The sequence below is a fragment of the Mesoplodon densirostris genome, chromosome 7, assembly GCF_025265405.1.
Source record: "Mesoplodon densirostris isolate mMesDen1 chromosome 7, mMesDen1 primary haplotype, whole genome shotgun sequence".
Lineage (NCBI taxonomy): Eukaryota > Metazoa > Chordata > Mammalia > Artiodactyla > Ziphiidae > Mesoplodon > Mesoplodon densirostris.
Genome location: NC_082667.1, coordinates 115599822 through 115622836, shown reverse-complemented (window position 1 = coordinate 115622836; position 23015 = coordinate 115599822). Strand labels below are relative to the sequence as shown.

The following is a 23015-nucleotide window of genomic DNA, read 5'->3' as shown; positions in this document are numbered from 1 at the left end:
CAGCAGCTTTGAGAAAGTGTCTCTCTCAGAGGTGCCCGAGTTGAGTGCTTTTGGACTTGGTGGATTTCTAATTAATATCTTGATGCTCTGTTAGAACAACATTGAGATTTGTTTTACTTGAGTAGCACATCTAGAAACACTTTCATTTTTAAAATTTTACATATAAACCCTTGGCTAAATTTAGAGAATTTTGAAATATTTTGGAAATGATATCGCAAAATTTACCTGTGTTTAGTCCAAGTTGAGTTCTTTTCGATAGAAACTGAAGTGTTTATAGTTTTTTTTTTAATCAGAAAAATGAGAAAGAAACTCAAGTAGATACATTTATTTCTGGGTAACTTTAAGAGTTTCATTATGCTAAGAAAGGGTAGCGATCATTTAAGAAATTAAAAGAACCAATATAAAACCAAAAAGAAATAAAAGGATCCAGTATAAAACCAAAAGGCTTTACTCCCTAGTTCTTATTCAGCCCCAATATTAACTGATTTGAAAATAAATAATTAAAATAGTTTTTCTTCCTGGAAAGTAAAATACGGCGCCATAATGTAATAGGGCCCCATATTTTAAATCCTGTACAAAGCAAACATGGATTGCAGTTAGATGACGATGCTAGGTCATCACTCTCAATGCAGAGTAGTGGGTTGGAGTTTCTCTTCTCCAAGTCCATTCCCTGGGCATCTCTGGTCATATCTTGTCTATACAATGTGAAGGGCTTTTAAAGCAGCCACAGCTTGTTTTTCCCTTTCATGTCTGTTCTGCAGTACTTCCAACAGTGAGATTTCAGGTAAAATGTCTCCTTTTCCAGCATGGGTTGGATTTTTCTTTTCCTTTGAGGCTTGATCACGCAGATTTGAAGGTTTGGGTTTGGGGATGGTCTTAGCATATTCCAAAGCCTAAAAGCATAAAGATAAAATTTTATTTGAGATGGGAAGTGAACCCTGGATTCCTTAAATTAAATCTAGTCTCAGGAAAGGTTTATTGATAATATAATTGGAGACTGTTGCTACAATAATGTACTAAGCGGTGGATGGAAATGGAGACCAAATGGAAAATACAAATAATGCAATATAACGCAGAGTTTAAACAAAATAAATTAGCCACGTAACAAAATGCTGTGGAAAAAAAGAGAGTTGAAGAATGATATGTACAGTTGTGACTCTGGATGTTTTCTTTATAAAACTGAGTTTTATTCAAGTGCTTGAAAATAGATTTCTTATGTGTTTGATCTGTTTAGCTTCTGGCAGTCTTATTAAAACCAAACCTCTATTAAGAAGATATTAACTGACCTTTCCATCCAAAGAGGACTTGTTACAGCTTGAGACCAAAGACATCACTGTAATTGAGATAAAACTGAGTCTCCATTATTACACCAACTATTCTTGTTTCTGGGTTCTTACAACTCTGGCAAGTATTTATTAGAGGTTGAAAATTATTTTTTCCTTTTCTTTAGCATATCTATAGATACCTGGATACTAAAAAAAGGCACGCTTTTTTTCAGTGATGTCAGTTCTGACAGGCATTACAATAAAGATGAGATTACTGAATATGATTTCTAAATCTGCCTTTATATGTTTTACTTTTCTAAAATTAACCATTTTTTTAAATTGAAGTATAGTTAATTTACAATGTTGTGTTAGTTTCAGGTGTACAGCAAAGTGATTCAGTTATATATATATATATATATATATATATATATATATATATATACTTTTTCAGATTCTTTTCCATTATAGGTTATTACAAGATATTGGATATAGTTTCCTGTGCTATACAGTAGGTCCTTGTTGTTTATCTATTTCATATATAGTAGTGTTATATGTTAATCCCAAACTCCTAATTTATCTCTCCCCACCCCCAGTTTTACAGTTTAATAAGAGTTTCTTGAGAGCTAAAATGGGAATGGATAGTATACGTAGGTCCTAGAAGGGGAAAAATCTCCAAAACAGTAAAACTCCAGACTTCTCAGGGTGTGTAGTTGACTTCTATTGGAATTTCTAATTATAGACTTGTTGCCTTGAATCTCTTCATGAACAAATAATGGACTGGAGAAAAAAAGAAAAAGTGGCATCATGGAAACTCAATCAAGTGGATTGAGGTCTTCAAGGTCTGAGGAAGAAAGGCAATAGATAGAAAATATGAGAGTCTGTGAAAGAGAACACGAAGTACAAATTCCTAAAAGCACCAAAGGGTCACTTGTCCCTCATGCAAAGGGTCCCATGTCCTTACTGGGACTGAGGCAGAGACTTGTACTGCAAAGCTCAGTGTCTCTATAGAACGTATTTCATTCACATCACAACTTAGAGTTGGATGACTTCTGAGAGGGAGAACATCCTGTATTTATCATTTTTATTGGGTAGAGGAACCTATATAGTACCATCCCTTAGGAAAAATATAGGGAATGAACTTGAGAGAAACAGTGAAGGACTTTCCCCTGACATAAGCACCCAGAGATGGCAAGATGCTAATTTCTTAAAACTTATTTAATGGTAGAGAAGGAAATTGATGGTTAATCAGGATTATTAGTTTTTTTCTACGAAATCACCTAACCATTGAATTTTTGTGTGAGAAACTCGAAATACTATACTTGGAGGAAAACATGTGGAAGACTAAAGATAACAGTGAACTTCAGGGAAAAAAAGAGGCTAACCTTCCAGCATCATATGTGTGTATATCATTTTTACATCAATATCTGTGAATGATGGGGAGCCGCAGGAACAGTAGTAGCTAAAACATCCTCTGTTCAAATAATGTGGGGAATTTATTGTCATGAGGTCACAGAGGTTTCCTTTTAATTCTAATTAAAAAGACAACTGCCTTGGTGAGAATTTCTTACCTTCTGCCGAGGGACAGCAGATTTATTTTCAGTCTTTGCTATTTGTGGCTTTGACGGGATGGATAGTGCCTTCATGTTGTATTCCTTTACTTGTTTTGCATATTCCTTTTGCTGTATTAATTTCTGCATCTGTTCAGAGAAACAAAGTGAGGGTGACTCACAGGTCCTGCTAGATCGCTCTGTTCTCTGTTTAAATTGACACTAACTTTAGTGAGCTGGGCATACAGTGTCAGCCACATGGGGGAAATGGGATCACTGCGTGTAAGGTGACAGCAGTGAAGTGGTTAAGTTAATGTTTCTCCTAGAAACAGTTTCTCTTTAGGGGCGGAATGTCACTGCAATAGCATACCCAGTGTTCACTTAACAGTGGCTAAATCACATTCAGCCTCTTCTTTGTTGCGTTTACCCAATTTATTTTCACTTTTGCTTCCAACTTTGAACTCTACTCTCTTTTTATGCCTTGAGTGTAACTGCAGTTAAAACACATTAGATGGGGGCTTCCCTGGTAGCGCAGTGGTTGAGAGTCCGCCTGCCGATGCAGGAGACACAGGTTCGAGCCCCAGTCGGGGAAGATCCCACATGCCGTGGAGCGGCTGGGCCCCGTGAGCCATGGCTGCTGAGCCTGCACGTCCAGAGCTTGTGCTCCGCAATGGGAGAGGCCACAACAGTGAGAGGCCCGTGTACCACAAAAACAAACAAACAAACAAACAAAAAAACACATTAAATGAAGACCTCCTTTCACTAGAGGAAAGAGAATAAAGTGGGTGCACTTTTCGTGGCTTGGGAAACTCTTACCCTGAGTGTCTTCTCTGTAACCACTCTTGAATATTATCAAGATAACTCTATCGGGAAAGACCAAGGACCATATAACACGCACATCTCTTTTCATGTGCATGTGTCCCACTTTTCTGTTTGGGCCTTCAAAACTAACTAAAAGGTGGATACATAAAACAACATTGGCTGAGTAATTTTATTTTATGGTAGAAGTAGTGCCTGGGGCTTATTACCAATGCTACTTCAGAAGGGTCTCTATTCAGAGGGAGACATTTGAATTAGGAGTTGGTTCTGGGGTTATCTTTATATGGTTTTGCTGGAAGACAAATGGCAAATCCAGTCCTGGAAATGCTGTATGTACATCACACTCACTTTGTCTCTGATGGACTCAAGGTCAGGTCCGAGGCCTCCAAGCTTCATGTCTCTGTTCTGATAACCTTTCAGCTTGGAACTCTAAAAATACAATCAAAGAGACAGTTTCTTTTAAAGACTTGTATGTCCCCCACCCTCGAGTTGTCATGGCCACATAAGAAAGGGAAGAAGCAAAATGAAGAATGGCAGCCTGTGTGGACCGTGGGAGAGTGGGTGTGTTTCCCAACAATTCTTCCATTTTAATGGTCGTCATTGATAATAGTTTCCTTGGTAATTTGTAGCTGGTGAGCTAACATGTTTGGACTTTTCCACTTCTGCAATAAAAAACACTGAAATTCTGAAAATTATAAATAAAAAATTTCAATTGAGTGAAGTGCTGCTTTGTTATTAACATTTTTAACGTAACGGATACATTACTAATTCGCTGCTGCTGCTATGAGTAGTATGTCTAGTTTTGTACCGTTCACTGAACCAACTGATTTCCCTGGAACAGGCGATCTAAATGAATCAGGTAAGCACACTGCTTCGAAGAGAGAGCACCCTGTCTAATGTCATAATATTCAAAAGAAAGGAAACATTTAAGGGTTAAGAGTCTAAGCAAGACCCACTGAGAAACTTATTCAGTGTGATTTTGGATATTTTGAAAGGTACAAATACTTTTATACGATAATGCTTATTACTATTGCATATTTAAAGGGACAGAGTAACAGACCGAGGCTCTTTAATTATTAAATTATGTCAGTTGAGCACAGTAACAGGCAGGAAAAATACCAACGCGCTCCGGACTGTAGGATAGGTTAAGATATTCCCCAAACTCCTGCTTTTGACATGAAATCTGACTTGCTACTTGCAGCAGATACCCTTGTGGGGAAACAAAGGCCTTTTTTCTTTGCATTTGTGAGTTCATTGAGTTGTCTTCCTTGGGAAGGGTAGGAAGGACAATACCAAAGAGATGGTTTGGGTGACGGTAATGATCTTAGGGTACATCAGAATTGGTGCTTAGAATAAATAGCCATACGGCAGAGGCAGTACTGAACTAACCATGTATGGTACCACCTGTCTATATGCTAATGACAAGGCATGGTATGTTTCTCAATTTTGAAAGTTCCTGTTAATTATGAAGTCCTAAAATATACAATATATCTAATGTGCCCTTTCCTAAGAGAGAATTTGGCAGAGATAGTCCAGAGACTTTAAAAACAGAACATTTCATCATATAGAGAGTTACTGCATATAATTCTCAAATCTCAACAATGAACTTATGTAGACACATATATCAGCTGTTACTACTCACAATGCCTACTGACTGACTACCTGGAGGTCAGACCACTTAGATTCTCCATCGCCATTTCCCAGGCTCAGAGCCCAAAGCTCTTGCCTCCAGACCCCAGCACTGAACTCTGGCCCATGAGATATGAATGAAGGTTTGCTGGCATAGATAGAGGGTGCATCTTGGAAAACCTTTAATTGGATTGGCACAGCCCCTCCCCCTTTCCCTTTATCTTGCCTTGAATGTGGATGTGATTTCTGGAGATGCAGCAGCAGTCTTGTAGCCAGGAAAGAAAAAAAGAACAAGAGAATTGTACAAATACTGGTTCTGATGTTTTGAGCTATAGAACCACCGGTGCTAGCAACCCCCTACTTGTGGATTAACTGTATGTAAGAAGAATGAACCCTTATTTTTGAAATTGCTGTAAAGAGTAGTTCTGTGACTTGTAGCTAAAGGCAGTATTTCTAAGGTCCTACAAAATTTTTATAGTACATAGTGCTTCACAGGGCCAAAATCATGTGTCATTTAGGCAATACTTCTACACTGCAAGGATTTAAAGTTCTGTAAACAGAATTTGCCTGATTAGTATGTTAAATATTTGTAGTCAGAACTCTTTCAGTGCATCTGATTCTAAAAGGTCAAAGAAGATCCTTTCTTAAATCTTTGGACTAAAATAATTAAAATATAGTATACAGAAGAATATAATATATAGAAGAAGTATATAGAAGAAATATTGTTCATTGAAAGCATTTCAAAATCATAAATCTCCTTTAAGAGAATAGAGTCATCACCCAGCAAAACCACTACAGCTGCTTCCTGCCCTTTAGATGTATCCGTTCATACTTTTATAAAATTGTCCCTATCCTACAAATTATTTTGTTATTTTTTTTTGCTGAGAAGGTTACCATTCACTGTATTTCCCTGTTACTACATGTTTTCTGAAAATGTGATTTTTATGTATAACATTCTATTGTCTAGTTATAGTTGAATTATTTAGCGATTCTTCTAAATGTTGAACATTTAAGATGTCCTAGGGATGGATGAGCATTGTTTGTGGGCTACTCTGATTATTTCTTTGAGATAAATTAAGAGAAGTGAGATTATTGAGACAGAATCATGAACATATTTGGGGCCATTCATGAACACTTCTGTTAACAAGGTAGAAGAATGCTCTTTTTGTCCAGACCTCGCTGACACTGGGTATTATCACATTTTAAAACCACTGCTAATTTTTAATAGGTGAATGAACTCAGATATCCTATACTTTGCGATTGCAGATTTGTTCTTTATCTGGCATATGCCATCTCCGCCATTGTTTTGAAATCACTATGTTACCATTTGCCAAAGTCAACCAATAATGAAAAAGGAGAGAACCCCACTCACATCCAAGTCATAAATCCAATTTGTCCCAAACTGATGAGACAGAAATGATCAGCGCCCAGAAATCGCATCCTTAGTCTGAAGCAGCTTAGCTTTAATCATTCCACCAACTCACAAAAGATGTAACGCAAAGCATGAATAATTGCTTATTGCATCCCCCCTGAAGTTCTATCACCTCGAATAAACGTCGTGGCTGTCGCAGGAAAACAGAACCGAGGGTCTAGCACTGCAGACTGACACGAAGGAAAGAGAGTGGCCCGAAGGGGTCATCTCCAAATGCCACTGACTCCTTGACAGGCTGAGCTGCTTCCAGTGAAGAGATGTTTCTCAAGGGAGAGCGATGGCCCCTAACAGTTTGTTCCGGGTGACTGGCAATGAAAAATCCTGGATTTACTTGTCAGCTTCAAGTAATCTTGATTGGTTCTCAGTGCTGTAATTTTGTTTGATCTCTTTCCATCAAAATTCTTTTTAACGGCTTTATTGAGATAAAATTCACACACCACCAAATTCACCCATTTGAAGTTGTACAGTTCAGTGGTTTTTAGTATAGTCATCAAGTTGTGCAGAAGTCACCACAATCCAATTTTAGAACATTTTCATTGACCTAAAAAGAAACCCATACCCATTAGCAGTCCCTTCCCTCCCCCCCACCTCCAGCCCTAGGCAACCACTAAGCTACCTTCTGTCTCTTCAAAAGGCTTTCATAGTCAAATAATGCCTAGAATTTAGTTTGATTTATCTCTCTTTGGCTGTTACAAGACCAAAAGGTCACAATAGCACCATGCCCCCCCCCCAGTTTTTAAAATTAAATCAACAATAATAGTCTCATTAGGTCTCCAAACACAGGGCAAATAAAAGCATGTTTTCAAAAAATCCCCGGCAGGGTTTGCTGCTAGTCTTTGTGTGAGATGCACACAGGGTGACATCAGCCAACCCTGGCTCTAGCTGACGGCTGACCAGACCAGATCTACCCCTTGGAATTGGCGTCCACTGGTCGTGGTTTTGGCAGAGTCTGGCATAGGATCTCCTGGTGGAAGGTTTCTGCCGGCCATCAATCACACGTCTTATCAAGCCGGAAGAGTGACTTTTATTGTAAACGTGGGGCAAAAGGTGCCTGACTTGGAAATGACATTGACTGTCCCGGGAGGACTTGTTTCAACTCTGAGAGGTCGTGCCCCACTGTGGGGGACACTGTGGGGCTTTTCTCCAGAACATTCCTCAGATGTGTAAGGGTGAGAAAGTTACTCAGAGACGGGACAGAAAACAATGCCTCAAATACTGGGGAACAGCAAGTGAAGGAAATTTGCTCTGTGGTTGCTAAACTTAATCCAAATAAACCTCGTCTTAGAAGCAGTCAAGCAGCAATACCCGGATTGTCTGTGACAACAAACACACGAGTTAATTACTGCAGCTCAGCTCAACACAGCAGTCAGAGAACTCCGTAAGCAGTTATTTTGTGGCAGGTTGCAGTAGATATTTTTATTACTGTTTGTCATCACTTGTGCTGTGTTAATCTCTCACTGCCTGATGTCTGGATTCAGTGGCATGGACAATGCTGAGTGTTCATAAACTGGTCACAACAGAACTGCCAGGGGAAGAGGAACGGTGCTTGGGCCTATTATCTTGACAAATCCTCAAATTTTGAATGTGATTCGAGTCGATTCCCTTGGAAACCATGAGATTTGCTTTGACTAGGAAATGGGCATGACGTGGGTAATGAGTCCCTCTGTCTGGGGCCCCGGCTACCTGCTGTCCTATACAAATAGCTCGGTTCTAAATCATTTTAGCTTCTGGAATGGCTTCCCGGCCAAAGAGTGCTTCTGTGTCTTTGTTGGATGTAGGCTGAAAGTCTTGGATGGAGAAAATGGATACGTGTGGATTGCAACATCTCTGAGAGAAAGCAGGAAGGCAGGGATTTCCCAAGTTGGAAAGAGGGCTTGGGAAGTGGTAAGTGGAAGTTCTCTTTCTTCCTCTTCCCTCCCCTCCCCGATCTTAGATGTCTCATGATACACCATCACTGGGTACTGTCCTCTGCCTTCCCTCGGTAAAACACAGATTCAAACTACCAAAAGGAGAAGGAAGGGAAAGGAAACTAACATTTAGTTGATGTCTATTCTTTGCTAGGCACTAAGCTAAGGTTTTAATACATTATGTCACTTAACCGTCAAACCAAATCTACAAAAAGAACAATTCTGATTGTGCGTATGAGGAAATAGGGGCTCAGGTGAATTAACTTGTCCGAGTCACAGAGAGATTAGGTGATGAGAATTTAGAAATGGCTGAGTGCGTGACTTCCGCTAAACCCTGCTCGTTAGGAATTGTTAAAAGCTTGCATTTTCAACAATAATCCACAGTTGGCAAGAACCCTAACCCAGAAGGTTCTCTTCCGAGGTAGTGAGTTTGAGCTCTTTTTTAGGCCCTGGTAACTCGTAAATTCCAGAGTGACAGGACACCCTCACCTTGAGAATGTGTTGGTTCCTAAGCTCTGAATACATTTCCCTATAGAAATAATAATACGCACAGTGTCTGGCTTCCTAGCCCAGTCTACAAACCCTATTCTATTTATGAAGTACTTGAAAACACTACTAATCGTAGCTCAGATTAGGTATGATTAACTGTCAAGTAATGATGTTTTGGTGGAAAAATAAGTTACTTATGAACCCAGGAACACATTTCTTCTTATTTACTGTGAAACTGGGGATCATCCCAGCTCTAAACAACCAGTAGTGGTTTCCACAGCCTGGGCAAGAATTAGGTACCCCGGCAGGACGGAGGATGTGAGGGAGGGTCACATGAGGAGCCCAAGGAGCCCTCAGGTCAGCGTGTGGGAAGGGGCCGAGGGAAGGACCCCGGGGCTGTGAGCGAGCTGAAGGCCTAGGCTCGCAGGTGGCGGCAGTGGGCTGGGGCATTTCATGTGCATCAGCCTCTGAGGTTCTATCTCAGGAGGACACACCAAGCTGGTCCTCCTTTTCTTCTCTGCAGTATGACCCACTGTCGTTCTAGTCCAGCTTTCCCTTCTTCTCTTCAAGGCCACCCTTTCCTTTTTTTCTGAGGCCCACATGTGGGTGTCCACTGACTTCACGATCCCCTATTCCTGGAGTGCCCTGCGTCTGCCCTGCACACCACAGCCAGAGCAGTCTTTCTAAAACATTAATCTAACTGTGGTTAAAATTCTTCCATGCCCCCCACCAACCCACCACCCCCTCCCCCCCAGCTGAGGGATTAGAGCCTTCCTTCTTCCAATGACGAGCAAGATCCTCGAAGACCCGGTGCCCGACCTACTTCTCCACTGTCACCTCTCAACACTCAGCACCTCCCAGTTTGAGTGGCAGCAACCCTGAAATGCATCAGTTCCCAGCATGCTTTGTGTTCTCTCAAGCTTCAGAACATTCACTTACACTGGTCCCTCTGCCTGAAATGCTTTCAGTCTTCCTTCTTTTGCTAACTCTCAGTCATCCTCTAAGATGCCTCACGATCACCTCCTGAAGCTCCGCTTGACCCGCAGGTGGGGATGTGTCCCCCTCTGTGCTCCTCTGTGTTCACTGTGCATCCCTCTCTCTTTTATTTCAACATGATACTGCTGGGGAAAGGGCGTGGCTCGTTTGCTATACATCCCAGCACCTGGCACAGTTCCTGGTAGGAATTCAGCACATATATGTTGAGTGGAACTAAGGATAGCTCCCTAAATCTGCCTTATAGTGGATGCCCCACTGGTGTCCACTGGTTCCCCGGCTGCTGGGAGTGTTGTCTGCTATGGCCCACGGTCGAGTCCCTCCCTAAGAACTGACCTCAGCCAGATGGAGCAGCTGTGCCCAAAGTTACAACGCTCCCCCAGAGACAGTCAATAGCCAATGGCTGATCCATGTGGGGGAACATCTGGGTTCCTTGCCTCTGATGGGCCATCCCAACTTCAGAACCCTCACGGGCTTGGCTGAGGCATCCTTTGCACCAGCCTCAAAGCCGCCCCTTCTCCCTCACCCGGCCTTGCCCTCTCCCTCCCCGACAAGGGTGGTTCCCTGGTAACTCTCTTGCTCACAAATCTCCATTTCAGAGTCTGTTCCTGGTGGGGCCAATCCACCACAGGACTATTGCTTCCAGCCAGTAAACTGGGCAACTATTTCCCTGTTGCCCAGTAAAGCAGAATGCATTTTCTAGCCTTTTCCTTACTATTTGACACTAGAAACAAGTGATCTTTCCTGAGGGGTTTTTATTGTTTGTAACAGTAGAGAAACACAAAGGACATAAAAAGACTCCTTCAACGCTCCTTCATTTCTTCCTGGAAACCTTCCTCTTTGCCTCCCACCCCCATTTCCCTTATTTAACAAAGCAGACCTGATGGGAAAGACCTAAGTGCACAAAGGTGCTAGTCATGGTGAATCTTAGGTAAACACAGAACTCAGTAAAGCAAACATTTCAGAAGAAAGCTCAGTCATTGGCTGTCCTGGGTGTTTTACTGCAGGAGCTGAGGTGAGATGAAGGCTGAGAAGGGGTGGGGACTAGAGAGGAAGAAGGAGGGGGAGCAGCAGCAGCAGCAGCCCTATTCCAGGCCTGAGATAAGGAGAATGAAAATCAAGGTCCCTGTGTATTATCAAAATAAAAGGTTAAGTAAGTAAGATGTTTTTATTACCTTAATGCTGCTTCTTTTCCTATGCTCCTTCCCCTTTTCCAGTTGAAACAGATAGCCTTCAGAATTGTTACAGCTAATTTTCACTTGGTTTCTTTGGCTTCTCTCTGAACTGAGTTGGGATTCACTTTCCACCCTTGACGGTATGGGTGGAAGCGTGACGCCAGGTAAGGCCCCTTTGTGGGGATGCATCTCAGTCAGATGCATTAGGGCCTGCTGATGCTGCTCCATTGTCTGGGTGAGCCGTGAGTCTGGAGAAGCACTAGCAGGTTGGCTCTCAGAGGAAGAATGGAACTTCCTTAAAGGAAAAAAAACACAAATCTGTTAATGAAACCTAGATACATAAGACTTTTAGCATAAAAGTCTTTATGAACCATTAATTTGATGTATTTATCACTCCCCCAATCAAATTAATGTTCTTTAGCTTAATCTTTTCATAAATACATTAATTTCTTAATATCCTCTATTTTTTCTTTAGGATATTCTAGCTCTTACTTAGAACTTTCATTTAGTGCATTCAGAATAGAAGAAATATCATTCTGAAAAATCAAAGGCATTCCCACCACAAAATACCTGGACAGGTTGGATTAAATTAAACAAATGCCCTTCTAATTAGATAGTTGGATTTGTAAGAGAGACAGGGAATCTTCAGAGACCACAAACTAAACAGAAACTAAAACTAAAGCAGATTTAGATTAGATGAAGCTATGGCTTTCTTTGAGGGAGTTTGGACCTAAGTGCTTGAGTTTCACCATTCAACACTGGTATGGGATATGTGAGATCTTGGCTCTGTGTCGGGCAGAGAATCAGAACTGAGATGCCTGCATGAAGGCTGTATGTAACCCTTGAAGAGCTACACCTTCAATAAAAAGGCAAATTAGTGAAAAACTCATTCACCAGCCTTGGGAAACAACAAAGCAAGCCTATCTGTCTTAATGTAGGCTCTGAGCTGGAGAAAAAATTCCCTGTGAATATCTATGGGACAATATTTGGGGTTCAAATTTACCTTCCCCACATAATCATGGAAATCCAACACCAAGAAATTAACATAAAGTGATCCTAGAGGAAGGATACCTCCCTAATATCTGGCGGAAGCAAGTTCTCTGGAAGGATACATTCCCACCCAAGCCTGCCTAGGTGTCTACAGATAAGATGGATAAACATAAGTTCACAATCCAAAATCCTAGAACATGTGAGTAAATAACCTACCAAGTATGAGAATCAGCAGATACACATGCACACACACACACAAAGCAGTAGTAGATTTCTAAGAACTTAAGGTAACTGAATATTAGATAGCATTCATAAGGAAGCATGTTTATAATGATTAAAGACATGAAAGAAGAAATCAAAACCCCGAGAAATATATTCTGAAAAAATAACAGGAAGGTTTTACTCAGAACCATGTAGAACTCCTAGACATGAAAAACACCATTACTGAAATTTACAACTCAGTGGATACACCAAAGAGCATATTGGAGCTGAAGAGACTTAGAAACTTAGAGGAAATTTCTCAGAAAGAGGCATAGAGGGATAAGAGATGGAAATAAGAAACAGTTAAAAAGACACAGAGTCTAGAATAAGAGAATCAAATATACATCTACTTGGTGTTCCTGAAGGAAAATTAGAACAAATTTGGGAGACATAATATTCAAAGGAAAAATGGGTGAATAATTTTCCAGAATTTATGAAAGAAATGAACCCTCAGATTTAGGAATCCCAGAAAAATCACAAGCAGGGTTACAAATTTCAAACCTAGATACATCACAGCAAAGCTTCAGAACACCAAAAACAGAGACCTTAAAACCAAGAAGAGAAAAAAAGACAAAGACAAAAAGAATGATAATTACATTGATAAAAGACTTTTCAAAGAAATAGAGAAGCCAGGAAATAGAAAAACAGTGTTTTCAAAGAGGTTAATTCTTTATCAAGTTAAACATAATTTAAGAGAGAGGAAAGTAAAGGAATTTCAGGTAAATTTACCAGTGAAATGTACTTGCTGAAAGAACTTCTAAAGGATCTACTTCAGGAAGAAAGAGTAAAATGGAAAAAAGAATGGGAGGCAAAGACAGTAATAAACAACTGGTTAAATCTAAAACATCACTGACTCTATACAACAATTATAAAACAATGATTAGTTTTAGAGATATAAGATGCTGGATAAAAGTATGTATGACACAAAGGGTGATTGGATTAGAACAATCCAATGATTTGAATGTGTCTGCAGGAGAATAGAAATTTTAAGACTAGACTAGTTAATAATGTAAGTTAAAAAAAAAAGAATAGAAGGAGAATATGCATTTCCAAATCAGTAGAGGGAAAAAGTAGCAGAAAGTTCTATCAGTTCAACAGACAATATTAAAAAAAATAAAGACAATATGTATTGGAAAAAATAGGGTGGCTAGGACAAATTAAGATAGTAGAAATTAATACAAATATATGAGTATCACAAAAAAAGTAAGTAGTTTAAAGTTTAATATCTGCCCACAAATAACAACAAAAGAAAAGCCAAACAAAAAAACACATGAGAACTAAATAGTTTTACTGGAAAATTCTCTGAAATCTTCAAAAAGCAGTTCCAATTGTACATGAAGTCTCCCGGACGATATAAAATGGGGGAATTATTTTAAGGCTGGTATAATCTTGATAACACATCCAGGCGGGGGCCAATGGCAGATTGGAGAATTTTAAGCCAGTCTCACTTCCTGCATGTGAATGTTAAATCCTAAACAGTGTTAACAAATCAAATCAAGCAATTTATTAAAATAGTATGACAAGTTGGGTTAGTCCTAGGAATAAAAGGATGATGGAATGTTAGAAAATCTGTTAACACATTTAGCCACATAAAGGATTCAAGGAGAAAATTTTTCAATTGATGCAGAGAATTTGATAACATTAAATATCTATTTATGATAGAAGTTCTTGGCAGGAAAAAAATAGGAATAGGAGGTCATTTCCTATTTATCTCCCTAACTACTAAAAATTAAATATTTTTAATGGCAAAAATGTTAGACTCACTCCCTCTAAAGTCAGGAAAAAAAGACGAGAATGCCTGCTATCTATCTATCACTATCTCTTCTGGAAACGAATTCTGAATCTTATTAACTGTACATTCCACACCTCCAAGTGGAGCACTTAAATGTCTTCTGATTAATTCACGTGTGTCAAACTGTCTCCCGACTTTGAAAATAAGCTCCTTGAAGGTTCCCACGCATCATACTACTTTTGTATCTTTTATAGCATTTTAGTCCTATATTCAGCCATATCAGGTATGTAATAAACACATTTGACTGAATGATATCAAGAAATACCCCGATTTTAAAAATAGCTTTTCTTTCTTCTAATTATAGAAGTAATGCATCTACACTGTAGGGAACTTGGACAACTCAGAAAATATAAAGAAGAAATTAAAAATAATCCCAATCTCTCTTGCCAGAAATAACCACTATTGACATTCTGGTGCATTTTTCATCTTCTCTGCACATTTTGACATAGTAGATAGAGCTCATACTCCTTAGGTGTAATTTTTGCACTGTACTATTTTCTCTTTATAGAAGCATTTCCTCATAAACATGGTTTTTAATGGTTACATGATATTAAATATTATAATTAATCTAAACATTTCCTTATTCAATTATTGTTGTCATTTCTGTAAATGATATATATTTTATTGAAGTGTAGCTGATGTACAGTGCTGTGACAATCTCTGCTGTACAGCAAAGTGACTCAGTTATACACATATAGACATTCTTTTTTTGTATTGTTTTCCATTGTGGTTTATCACAGGATACTGAATACAGTTCCCTGTGCTCTACAGTAGGACCTGTTGTTTATCCATCCTAAATGTAATAGTTTGCATCTACCAACCCCGAATTCCCGGTCCATCCCTCTCCCTCCCCTCCTCCTGCTTGGTAACCACAAATCTGTTCTCTATGTCTGTGAGTCTGTTTCTGTTTTGTAGATAGGGTCATCTGTACCATATTTTAGATTTCTCATATAAGTAATATCATATGGTTGTAAATGATATTTTTACACCCACGTGTTTTTTTTTCTGTATTTTAGATTATTTTCTTAGGATAGACCATTACAGAGTTGGAGAGAATTTGTTCCCTCCGAACATTACTTGTGACCCTCAAAATATACTGATCTTTTTTGACTGGGTCCCTCTGCCCTTCTCCCTCCAACCTCTGGTTTAACGACAGTGGAGAAAGTAGAGGAGACAGGGAAGAAGAAATACATCAAAAGTGGACTATTTTCTGCAGAAATCAGAGGCAAGGACATCATTAGGAGAATTTTTCCTCTTGCCTGACCATCGCCATGAATGGCCCCCGCCCCTCCATCCCGTCCTCCCCCTCCTGTCTTTCTCTAGCAGCCTCTCATTACTCTAGAAAACCACTTGAGAACAGGAAATTCTTACCATAATATTTCTAAGTTCTTATATTTTGTTTCTGTGTAAGTCCGTTTGGATTGCTTCTTATTTTCAGTTGATCCATTATTATTTATGTTAGAAACAGACTGAGAGCCTTTCTGGCTAAGGGATGCATGCTTCTTATTAAGTTCATGAAGATAGTTCAAGTCCATATTGGAAAGAGTGTCGATGTGTAGCTGCTGATATGAAAATCTTTTCTCTTCTTGGTCTTTGTGTCCTCTTTCTGTATTAACATTCATCATTGAGTGAAACCTGGTAGAATTTTTATATAATACCTTGTCAGAAGCCTGGTGTGGGGGAGCAAATTTATTGGAGGTTACTTTGGGTTCCTGGTTTCTTGGTATACCTGAGTATTGTAAATCATTGTTCCGGGCATTCATAAGCACGACTGTTTCCTGTTTCACTGCAGTATGTATTGGCTTATTTGGGGTTTGCTGCTGTCTGGAAGCGTTATTCTGGTGTCCTTGACTGACAACCAGCTCTTCAGTCACCAGAGACTTTGGGCCGTGCCGGTGTTTATGCTGTTTTTGAATCTTGTGCTTGGCTGGTCTTCTGGAAGTTTGCTGGCCATTGGTTGTTTCTGAAGATTGACCTCTGGGTCCATTGCTTGATTTTGCATTTTCATATTGAGACCAATGTTCCTGGTAATCCAAAAAAGATATTTTTAGTTAGTATAAAGTTAAAAGATTGGCACTCTTCACCAATTTTAGTGTTCTCAAACTGGGAGTTAAGACTTCTAGGAAGGTGAACACAGAATTGAAAAGAGATAAAGAAGGAGAACAGAGGGTCCTTTCCTCATTTCGGGCAATGAGAGGGTGATTAGCTGAGTGGTTCCTCCTGGCAGTTTCAGATTATGAATTTTCTAGAAAGAAATAGCTTAGAATGGGCATTATATTAAGGGCAAGTCTTTGACTTAAAATGTTATAAAATGAAGTATTACCAAATGGGGGGAAAAAGCAGCTTTACCCCTAAAGAGCTGCATACAAAGGAAGTGCAAATCAACATCAAAATATGCAAGTTTATCTTAACTAAGATGAATATTTAAAAAAATATTATCCAGAAAGAACATCAACAATTTGCTTTACCCACCAAGTACAAGTTCAATATGAAATACAATTCAGATGATCAGATCTTCTTACTCATATAGGTCAGAAGCTAGAAATGATCTCTTCACCAGATGAAACAAATTAAATTTTATTCAGAGGATTATAAAAGAGTCTGCGCGGTGATAGGACATCTGTGAAACCACAAGGGTTGTTTTGCTTCTGTTCCTTAATATAGCCTGTACTTAGGCAATCAAACATCTGGGGGAAATATTTCAATTTCAGAGCAGTCTTTATGCTTTCCAAAGTCTTGTAACAACAAAATGTACTCCTGGTATAATAGATGCACTATGTAACTATATTGTGCTAAGCCATTTAGACATATTTCCCGAGGAATAAAGTGCTCATTACTTTGTGAAAAACTAGCTGAGTTAAGAGGCCTTTGGAAAGAATGATTAAATGCTTACTGAAAACAGTCAGAGGACCATATGCCTCAGTGTGTTATATAACTGCAACATAATTCTTCCTTGCTGAACACACATATAAAAAGCCTCTGTGGCCTGTATCTATGCAACATTAATCGAAAAATGCAAGTTACCCAGATCATTTGAGAAAAAAACTTGAATAAATCATGTTTTTGCTCAAATTGTTTTAAGGATAAGTTCAACTATTATTTCACTTTTCTGATATAATTGCTAAGGCTCATCCTACTCCTGTATAATATTTAATGGTAGTCTACTTCTCATGAAATCTCATTATAATGATAAGGTTGAGATTATTCAATTTAAAACAGTAATATACAATATGACTTCTTATATCAGATTTTCAAGTAAGAATGACTTATAATTCAAAATATAGAGTAAGTTCTCCTTAGAATTTGAACTTTCTGGAGGATTGGCCAGGTTCTTAGTAGCTCCTCGAAACTTTAAATGTTTACCTGCAGTGCTCCAAAAAAGAAAAAACTTCCTTTTCTGTCTGTATTTCAATTAAGAAGGGTCTTTCTTTTCATGCAATATATTGAGCTGCATGGGGGAAATGTGGGCAAGGAGGCTCTGCCAACAGACAGCCCAAGAGCATCCTTCCTTGTAGTGGGTCCAGAAGAACATTGTTATTTACACTCTTGTAGGTGTATTCATGAAACACAGCAGCTCTTTTCATGGCTGTCATCGCTGTTCTTGAAGGTCAAAAAAGATCCCTCTTTGTTGGGCCTCCCTGGTGGCGCAAGTGGTTGAGAGTCCGCCTGCCGATGCAGGGGATAAGGGTTCGTGCCCCGGTCTGGGAGGATCCCATATGCCGCGGAGCGGCTGGGCCCGTGAGCCATGGCCACTGAGCCTGCGCGTCCGGAGCCTGCGCTCCGCAACGGGGGAGGCCACAACAGTGAGAGGCCCGCATACCGCAAAAAAAAAAGATCCCTCTTTGCTGTGACCTAGAGATATTTATTAATGCTGATAATGTCATTCTTTCATTCTTTTCAATATTTGTTCAGCCTTCTTTTATTTATTTATTTATTATTATTATTTATTTTTTTTTGCGGTACACAGGCCTCTCACTGTTGTGGCCTCTCCTGTTGCAGAGCACAGGCTCCAGACGCGCAGGCTCAGCGGCCATGGCTCATGGGCCTAGTCTCTCCACGGCATGTGGGATCTTCCCGGACCGGGGCACGAACCCGTGTCCCCTGCATCGGCAGGCGGACTCTCAACCACTGCGCCACCAGGGAAGCCCCAGCCTTCTATTAAATTGAAGGATAGTTGATTTACAATGTTGTGTTAATTTCTTTTGTACAGCCAAGTGACTCAGTTTAACACATATATACATTCTTTTTTTATATTCTTTTCCGTTATGGTTTATCACAGGATACTGAATATAGCTCCCTGTGCTATACAGTAGGACCTTGTTATTTATCCATTCCATATATGATGGTTTGCATCTGCTAATCCCAAACTCCCAGTTCATCCCTCCCCCACTTCTCCTTCCCGTTGGCAACCACAATCTGTTCTCTATGTCTTTGGGTCTGTTTCTCTTTCATGAATAAGTTCACTTGTGTTATATTTTAGATTCCACATATAAGTGATATCATATGGTGTCTGTCTTTCTCTTTCTGACTTATTTCACTTAGTATGATAATCTCTAAGTCCAACCATGCTTGTTCAGCCTTTTAATTGCTAGAAAAATAAGTGACCAGGAACTCTTTTTCTGCTGCCCTCTGACTGTACTTGTCCAGCTCTCTCTCTCATTTCCACTAAAAAAAACCCTATCAATAAATTTTTTTCCTGGGGTACCAGACCCCAAATCTTGGGTTACCACTTGGTCTTAATCATGTTATACCTTTGCAGCTGACAATTCAGATGACAATAGTGCTCTTCACAGGGTGCTTTGTCAACAAGGCCGAGGACTCATCATTTCATGAGAAACTTCAATTGCCTCGAGTGTTAAATCCACTGTTCACGTAAATGTAAGTGCCCAGAGACGGCATTTCAGTCTCCAGAAAGAAAGACGTTTATGGGCTTGATGTGATTTCTCTCACCTTCCGAGCAGCCTACTTGAGATCTGAGGTTTACTAAAGATTTATTACCCACAATTGAGGCATCAGGTGTCACTCTTTAGGTGGCAAGACCCTAGTTCCCTGAAGTTAATATACAAAGCCATTCTCAGGCTATTTAATCTCCATCAGCACCGAAATCCTCTATTTCATCCCCCTCTCACTGGGGTTCTTTTGTTACCAACACTCACAATCAGTCCGGACTACAATCACTCAGAATAACTGCTTAATGGCAGTAGGTTTTCCCAGCACACAAAGCTGAGTCCTTTGGCTGGAGCGTTAGCACCGGGGTCTCCTGATGCCTAATGCTGGGATGATAATTTCTCAGTAAGATCTGTGCTCAGTTATTAATGCTCCTTCATACTGTGCCATCCAAGGGAAGTCTGCCCCCAACCCTGAGACAGGCAGCATCCGGCTATTTCTCTTCACGACTTTTCCCGTTTACATGACCTAAGCAGAGGGGAGAATGCATGCTTTGATGTCAGCCAAAACGTTAATCTGCTTTAAAACAAAAGCCGTTCTTGTTCTTAGTCACCCTGATCGACCCTGGAGTCCTGTGGGTTGTGCCTGGGCTCCAAGATTAGCTCTGAAGTTTCTTTTGTGTTTACTAACAACAAAACACACATGCTTTGAGTCTGGGTTATACATTCCATTCGATAATATTAATAAAATTTAGAGAACACAGTAGCTCTAATTTTCAGTGCTAGTATAGAAGGACTCTATGCTCAGGTGAATAAAAGCGGCATAGCTCTGTTGATAGTGCTGGAGGAAAACCAAATGAATAGCTCTTTGGAAAGGTGGGAAGATCACTTAGGATGTGGTCACAAGGATGTTGACACAAATAAGTCAAAGACACTACATATCTTTCGCGCTATCATTTCTTTTCCTTGTCTAGAGAGGCAAGAGTTATTTTATTTAGAGGCAAGAAAGGAGACATCCTATTTCATCCTTTTGAAGACTCATGTATTTGGGGAACTTTCTTCTTTCCCACTGCCAGCATGCTCCTTTCCTGGGAAGGATCTTTGGCTGGTGGGAGTGTACCCTCTTGCACTGGCCAGCAAGGGTCTGACCCTTAGCTCAGTACTGTGTCTGGTTCTGAGCACACAGTAGAAATGGGATTTGGAAAATCTGTGAAGATTCACAGGTGAGCACAAAGCGATTCAGGGCAACAAGACCTATGTGGACAGGTAAAGTGATGATGGATTGCTTGGCTTGAAGTAAGGATCTTAGGCATGTGTATGGCACTTACATAGAAAATGATGAGGATGACCATCAATTCTCAGTATTTTTTTAAAACAGATCTTTATTGGAGTATAATTACTTCACGATACTGTGTTAGTTTCTGTTGTACAACAAAGCAAATCAGCCATATGCATGCACATGTCCCCATATCCCCTCCCTCTTGAGCCTCCCTCCCACCCTCCCCATCCCACCCCTCTAGGTCATCGCAGAGCACCGAGCCAATCTCCCTGTGCTATGCTGCTGCTTTCCACCAGCCAACTATTTTACATTCGATAGTGTATATATGCCTATGCTACTCTCACTTCGCCCCAGCTTCACCCTCCCATCCCACATCATCAAGTCCATTCTCTATGTCTACCTCTTTATTCCTGCCCTGCAACTAGGTTCATCAGTACCTTTTTTTTTCAGATTCCATATATATGTGTTAGCATACAGTATTTGTTTTTCTCTTTCTGACTTACTCCACTCTGTATGACAGACTCTAGGTCCATCTACCTCACTATAAATAACTCAATTTCGTTTCTTTTTATGGCTGAGTAATATTGCATTGTATATATGTGCCACATCTTCTTTAGCCATTCATCTGTTGATGGACCTTTAGGTTGGTTGCATGTCCTGGCTATTGTAAATAGTGCTGCAATGAACACTGTGGTGCATGTTTCTTTTTGAATTATGGTTTTCTCAGGGTATATGCCCAGTAGTGGATTGCTGGGTCATCTGGTAGTTCTATTTTTAGTTTTTTGAGGAACCTCCATTCTGCTTTCCATAGTGGTTGTATCAATTTACATTCCCACCAACAGTGCAGGAGGGTTCCCTTTTCACCACACCCTTTCCAGCATTTATTGTTTCTAGATTTTTTGATAATGGCCATTCTGACTGGCGTGCCATTCTGACCAGCGTGAGGTGACACGTCATTGTAGTTTTGATTTGCATTTCTCTAATAATTAGTGATGCTGAGCATCTTTTCATGTGCCTCTTGGCCATCTGTATGTCTTCCTTGGTGAAATGTCTATTTAGGTCTTCTGCCCAATTTCTTTTTTGATTTTTTTAATAAATTTATCTATTTTTGGCTGTGTTGTGTCTTCGTTTCTGTGTGAGGGCTTTCTCTAGTTGCAGCAAGTGGGGGCCACTCTTCATCACGGTGCGCAGGCTGCTCACTGTCGCGGCCTCTCGTTGCGGAGCACAGGCTCCAGACGCACAGGCTCAGTAGTTGTGGCTCACAGGTCTAGTTGCTCCGCGGCATGTGGGATCTTCCCAGACCAGGGCTCAAACCCGTGTCCCCTGCATTGGCAGGCAGATTCTCAACCACTGAGCCACCGGAAGCCCTTCCGCCCAATTTTTAACTGGATTGTTTGTTTTTGTAATATTGAGCTCCATGAGCTGTTTGTATTTTTTGGAGATTAATCCTTTGTCTGTTGTTTCATTTGCAAATATTTTCTCCCATTCTGAGGGTTGTCTTTTTGTCTCGTTTATGGTTTCCTTTGCTGTGCAAAAGCTTTTAAGTTTAATTAAGTCCCATTTGTTTATTTTTGTTTTTATTTCCGTTACTCTAGGAGGTGGGTCAAAAAAATATCTTGCTGTGGTTTATGTAAGAGTGTTTTTCCTCCATTTGTAGTTTATTTTTGTGTATGGTGTTATGTAGTGTTCTAATTTCATTCTTTTACATGTAGCTGTCCAGTTTTCCCAGCACCACTTATTGAAGAGGCTTTCTTTTCTCCATTGTATGTTCTTGCCTCCTTTGTCATAAATTAGGTGACCATATATGTGTGAATTTATCTCTGGGCTTTCTATCCTGTTCCATTGATCTATATTGTACCATACTGTCTTGATTACTATAGCTCTGTGGTATAGTTTGAAGTCAGGGAGCCTGACTCCTCCAGCTCCGTTTTTGTTTCTCAAGATTGCTTTGGCTATTCGGGGTCTTTTGTGTTTCAATACGAATTGTAAAATTTTTTGTTCTAATTCTGTGAAGAATGCCATTGGTAGTTTGTTAGGGATTGCATTGAATCTATAGAGTGCTTTGGGTAGTATAGTCATCTTCACGATATTGATTCTTGCAATCCAAGAACGTGGTATATTTCTCCACCTGTTTATGTCGTCTTTGATTTCTTTCATCAGTGTTTTATAGTTTTCTGAGTACAAGTCTTTCACCTCCGTAGGCAGGTTTATTCCTAGGTATTTTATTCTTTTTGTTGCAGTGGTAAATGGGAGTGTTTCCTTAATTTCTCTTTCTGACTTTTTGTTGTTGGTGTAGGAACGCCAGAGATTTCTGTGCATTAATTTTGTATCCTGCAACCTTACCAAATTCATTGATTAGTTCTAGTAGTTTTCTGGTGGCATCTTTAGGATTTTCTATGTGTAGTATCATGTCATCGGTAAACAGTGACAATTTTACTTCTTCTTTTCCAATTTGTATTCCTTTTATTTATTTTTCTTCTCTGATTGCCATGGCTAGGACTTCTAAAACTATGTTGAATAAGAGTGGTGAGAGTGGACACCCTTGTCTTGT

At 39.9% G+C, this 23015-nt stretch overlaps 1 protein-coding gene across 3 annotated transcripts in view; it reads right to left on the bottom strand.

Annotated features, from left to right (window-relative positions):
* Window positions 1-695: 695 nt before the first annotated feature.
* Window positions 696-23015, bottom strand: part of JHY (junctional cadherin complex regulator) — a 63382-nt gene continuing 41062 nt past the window's right edge. Inside the window, exons 4-8 of one of the 3 annotated variants that reach the window (XM_060105010.1) lie at window positions 15671-16323; window positions 11257-11551; window positions 3980-4060; window positions 2834-2962; window positions 696-893 (exon numbers count right to left, since the gene is read on the bottom strand). In XM_060105010.1, coding sequence (XP_059960993.1) covers window positions 696-893; window positions 2834-2962; window positions 3980-4060; window positions 11257-11551; window positions 15671-16323 — 1356 coding nt within the window. Of the gene's footprint in view, window positions 894-2833; window positions 2963-3979; window positions 4061-11256; window positions 11552-15670; window positions 16334-23015 lie in introns of all 3 variants that reach the window. The other 2 variants (XM_060105008.1, XM_060105009.1) reach the window with 2 other exon arrangements.